At 39.3% G+C, this 5,732-nt stretch overlaps 1 protein-coding gene across 1 annotated transcript; it reads left to right on the forward strand.

Annotated features, from left to right (window-relative positions):
* Positions 1-4,351: 4,351 nt before the first annotated feature.
* Positions 4,352-5,287, forward strand: LOC115075272 (olfactory receptor 1020-like). Its single transcript, XM_029575566.1, has one exon. It carries the CDS (start codon positions 4,352-4,354, stop codon positions 5,285-5,287), a length of 936 nt encoding a protein of 311 aa, XP_029431426.1.
* The last annotated feature ends 445 nt before the right edge of the window (positions 5,288-5,732 follow it).

Below are 5,732 nucleotides of genomic sequence, written 5' to 3' on the forward strand. Positions count from 1 at the left end.
CAGCCTGTCTTCCAGATTAAACCAAGATTTGCCTTTTTTAGGGGTCAGAACATTAGAGACATAGTAGTTAAGTCTACATTTAGGTCTACAGTTTCACCCCGACAGTCTGGTGGTCACCAAGGTTGCGGACACTGCGATATGTGCCCCTTGGCATTGACAGGGGACCAATGGCAAGTTCCCAATTCTGACAGAATTCTGAGACTGGATGGATTAACTAGTTGTGAGTCAGAACGAGTAATTTATGTTATTCAGTGCCCGTGCAAACTGTTGTATATCGGTCGCACGAAACGCAAAATCAGAACTCGTCTCATAGAACATAGAAGTTGTATAAGAACTGAGAAATTGACTGCTCCTATGGTAGCACACTGCATTAGACATAGACATGAGTTCACGGATCTCCGATGGCTTATCCTTGAACAGTTGTGTCCCGATCCACGTGGCGGGGACATCCAATCTCGGTTAAACATGCGCGAACAATATTGGATTTATTGTCTAAACACAGTAGATCCCATGGGACTAAATGAAAAAGTGAATTGGTATTCGCTCATTTAAGGATACGACCCGTTTTCCCCTTTCACTAATAGGAAATGGGCATTATTGCCAGCAGATTCCCGGCGGAGCCATGTTTATTTGAATCCCCCCTGTTGACGTGGGCAAGGGGAGGGTTGAAGTAGGGACGATGGAGATGGCCACTTAACTTGATGCAGTGTGGGTCAATTCAGAACAAAATATTACACACATTGATTTGAGTGTCTGTGAGGTATAATTGAAGGAGTCAGCATCGCGAAAGCGCGACGCTCCTTAGATAAACACATATCTGTCCCCGGAGTACTTAATATTGATCCTCCTAACAAACACTGAGGACGTGATAGAAGACTACGCTTGTCGAGCCTTCTGCCGTCGTTGACGTCAGCATCGGACGGAAAAGAGAACTTCGTGTTCCGGTAATGAAGACTTCCGGTTTTCCAGGGTATATAACCATCACTGGAGTCAGTTGCCATTCAGAAGAGCAGACGCAGCCCAACGGGACTGCATTGAATTATAAAGAAGAAGCAATACCAATGGATTTATAAAAGGCTGCCTTACGACGCTCTCAAAAAACTTCGAAGGACACCCCCTGAAGCAGGACGATTCCGTCCGAAACACAGCTGTGTCGGGTGAACTACCATGGAGTAGATGAGTATTTGTGTCCCCTCCTTACAATTACGGAGATTGTGTGACTATCGATTTTATGATAAAAAGAAAATAATCAAAAAGAGTTAATTTAAATTAAAGCAAGGTGACCCTATACATGAATAGAGTCTGTTGCACAATACAGACCCTTTAAGTAAGGGGCCTACATACATTTGGTTGTGCACAAACGTAATGTGTTTAAACTATACCTGTGGTACCATTTATTGTTGATATTGTTGCTAAACGGTTCGGTACACTGGAATACAGTGGTATTGGGTTATTCTTGTCCATATATAACATTAATAGGGTAACCATGTAAGTATAGTACTTTATACTGTCTCTATTTAGCTTTAAAAGTAAAGTATGAGAGAATATAATAAAATATGCAAATACGCTTCTAGGTGTCTTTGTGCTGTGTGTTGATGTTCCGTTGCCTGTTAGTTCATATTTCTTATTCTCCATTTTCACTGTAAAAAGCTTTTTTGAAAAGCCAGGTTTTTAGACCTTTTTTTGAAGAGTTTTAAATCTCTCTGTAATCTGTTTCTAGGGGCATTGTGTTCCACAAAATTGGTCCAGCTAATGATAGGGCTTGCTCTCTGATTTGAGTCAGTCTGGCTGTCCTGACTGAAGGGATGGTTAGAAGGGCTTTATTGGCTGATCTAAGATTTCTCTGGGGGACATGTAAGCGCAGCGCTGTGTTTAACCAATCTGCTTTTTCTTCATTAATTAGTTTGTGAATTGTGCAGAGTGTTTTATATTGAACCCTTTGTTCTATTGGTAGCCAGTGTAGTTCCGCAAGTGTTTGAGTGATGTGATCTCTTTTATTTTTACCAGTAAGTATTCTGGTGGCAGAGTTTTGTAAGATTTGAAGCGGTCTTATAGTTGAATACGGTAGTCCCAGAAACAGTGTGTTGCAGTAATCTGTGCTAGCGAAAAAAAAGTAGGACTGTTCGAAAGTGTGTTTGGGTTAATAAGAGTTTCAACCTCCTGAGGACCATAAGTTTGGCATAACCTTTTTTGACCTTCAGTGATATGTGTTGCTTAAAGCTAAGTTCCATGTCGATTATTACACCTAGGTTTCAAGCTTTCTCGGCTAGTTCTACTTTCTGATCATTTTTAAGTCTGATGGGGGTTTGAATCACCTCAATGTTTTTTTCTCTAGGTGTATAAATTCTGTGTTTTCGATGTTGATTACTAGCTCCATTTGGTTTAGCAGTTGTTTAATTATATCTAGGTACATCATTGCTAGATTTAATGTTTTTTCAATTGTTTCATCTACGGGTAATATTTGTTGGATATTGTCAGTGTATATGTAATGTATTATACCTAGTTCAGCCAGGAGGTGACATAGGGGTAGCAGGTAAATGTTAAATAGTGTCGCCGAGAGTGCTGATCCCTAGGGTACTCCTGTTTTTTGGATAAAATATAAGCTTTGGCAAGTTAAATGATAAGACAGGCTAAGATAGAATTTGAAAAGAAGTTGGCCGAGAGGCAAATACTCACAGCAAAAACATTTTAAAATATATCTAAAGCAGAAAGCCTGTGAGGGAGTTGGTTGGACCATTAAATGATCGAGGGGTTAAGGGAGTACTTAGAGAAGATAAGGCCATTGTGGAAAGACTAAACAAATTCTTTGCTTCAATGTTTACTGAAAAGGATGTTGGGGAGATACCCATTCTAGAGATAGCTTTCAAGGTTGATGAGTCAGTGGAACTGAACCAAATCATGGTGAAACTGGAAGATGTAGTAATCCAGATTGACAAAATGAAGAGTAGTAAATCACCTGTACCGGATGGTATAAATCCCATGGTTCTAAAGGACTCAAAAATGAAATTTCAGATCCATTAGTAAAAAATTTTAACTGAACATTAAAATCATCCATTGTAAATGAAGACTGGAGGATGGCCAATGTTACCATGGTGAACTCTCTGGACATGCAGATCATGAGGGGAGCAGCTCCAGCCGCCCGAAGATCCCATGGCGGCCCCGCTGGTGCAGGGAAGATGATGGCGGCTTCCCAGCCACAGAAAGCCACAGTGTAAGCGGCTCCTGCCACGGGGAACCATGAGGGCAGCCTCTGGGCCACGGAGAGCAGGCAGCATGGAACAGGCATTGGCAGCGGCCACCAGGCTGTTCGTAGCTAGGCCCATGAGCAGAATCGCAACAAGAACCTTGTGGAACTCCAGTCCTGAGGTTTATTTTATCTAAGAGAGTATCCTTAATTTTGACCTGAAATAATTAATTGGAAAGATATGATGAGAAACATTGTAATGTTATATTTGGTAGGCCAATTTCAAATAATCTGTCTGTTTATGCCAAACTTCTTCAGGCATTTATTTGTTTTGTTATAGTGTCACTACTATTATATGTTTTAATATGTATGATACTGAGTATGTTTTATTGTGCACTACCAAGGGCATGTAGGCAAGTAACTTATAAATGAAATAAATCAATGCATAGAGGCCTATAAAATAGTGAGTGGAGTGGAATGGAATGGGTAAACACAAATTGGTTGTTTACTCTTTCAAACAGTACAAAGACTAGGAGACACACAATGAAGTTACAACTTCATTTACAATGAATCAGAGAAAATATTTTTTACTCAATGCATATTTAAGCTCTGGAGTTCCTTCATGAAGGTATTATTGTAGCTGTGTTTAAAAAAGGTTTAGACAAGTTCCTGGAAGAAAAGTCCATAAACCATTATTAAAGTGGACTTGGGAAAACACATTGCTTATCCACTCCTTTGGGGTTCTGCCAGGTATTTGTTACCTGGATTGGCCACTGTTGGAAACAGGATACTGGGCATGATAGACCTTTGGTCTGATCTAGTATGGCAAATCGAATGTTCTTATTTTCTTTTTCATAGCTTTGCATTTTCAAAGCTCTCTGCATTATTTTGAAGGGTGAACACAACTGCAGAAAAAGCAGGTACAGATCCCTCTAGGTAGTTTTCCTCTAGGTAATTCTCAAAGGAAAAGTCCTTAAGAGAATCAGTGCAAAGTTTGCAGGTTTAATTAGCCATGGACTTTGTAAGTGCCGTGTAATTTTGAAAATTGCCACCATATAGATAAAATTTAATACTACTGATATAAGTTTTAATCACAAATAATGTTCTCTTCTGTTTTTTCTCTTTTTCCTCTAGCAGACCAGACCTCCAGTAATATATCCTGTTGAAATGGAAGGCAAAAACCAAACCGTTTTGACTGAGTTCATCCTGTTAGGCTTTTCTGACCTTTCCAAGCTCCAGAGTTTGCTATTCTTGGTGTTTTTGGCCACGTATATTCTTACTGTACTGGGAAACATTGGAATTATCATAACAATTAGGACTGATCATCGACTTCACACACCCATGTACTTTTTTCTCACTAATTTATCATTCATAGATTTCTGTTATTCAACGACCATCACTCCAAACACATTGGCCAGTTTCCTAGTAGAGGGAAAAAGCATCTCCCTGATTGGCTGTGCTACCCAGCTCTGCTGTTCTGCCATGCTGGCCACTGCAGAGTGTTTCCTGCTGGCGGTGATGGCCTATGATCGTTATGTGGCGATATGCAACCCCTTACTCTATACTGTGGTGATGACTAGAAGAGTGCGTATTCAGTTAATGACCAGTGTGTACATAGGTGGCTTGGTGCATTCATTGATACAAGCTGGTTCTGTATTCTCATTGTCATTTTGTGGTCCTAATGAAATTAATCATTTCTACTGTGATGCTCCTCCAATGTTAAAGCTGTCCTGTTCTTATACCTTTCTCAATGAAATTGTGCTGTCTATCTTTTCTTCTTTTGTTACTACTCTCCCCATGTTAGTGATCATTCTTTCCTACAGTCATATTATATCTGCTATCCTGAGAATCCATTCTGCAGAGGGGAGACGCAAAGCCTTCTCCACATGTACCTCCCACTTTGTCACAGTAACTTTATTTTTTGGGACAATTATCATCATGTATGTAATTCCCAACTCCAGTTTTTCCCAGAACAATGATCGGGTAGTGTCTTTAGTGTACACAGTGATAATCCCAATGGTAAATCCCATGATCTATAGCCTGAGGAACAATGATGTTAAAGAAGCCCTGAGAAAAATCATAGTGAAAAAATTGATTTTTTAAGTTGGTCATTTGCTAATTAGATTCCATTAACAAATAAATAAATAAATTGGAAAATATATATATATATATTAATGGACACAGCATATATCGTACAGAATTATCCATACAAAAATGCATGCACACATTTTCATGTACCATTCTTTTATATAAATAGTGTGTGAAAAAAAAATCTCCAGAAACATAGTATGAATGATTACTGTATCTTTCTGTTTAATATTAGCTAAAGGAAGTGTGGGCCTTTTCATAGTTGCATATGCTCCATCCTGAGATCCCCAATGCTAAATGACTTAAAATGTAAGGAACGCTTGGCATGGAGGATCTATGGTTTACCATTTCAATAGAGCTACAAAATGTACACAAGGCAGTAATCACTCTCCCCACTTTATGATATAGAAACATAGGGCATCTCACCTCCAATCACTCCTTTCCAACTTCCTAAAATAAA

Source organism: Rhinatrema bivittatum, chromosome 13, assembly GCF_901001135.1.
Source record: "Rhinatrema bivittatum chromosome 13, aRhiBiv1.1, whole genome shotgun sequence".
Taxonomy (NCBI): Eukaryota; Metazoa; Chordata; class Amphibia; order Gymnophiona; family Rhinatrematidae; genus Rhinatrema; species Rhinatrema bivittatum.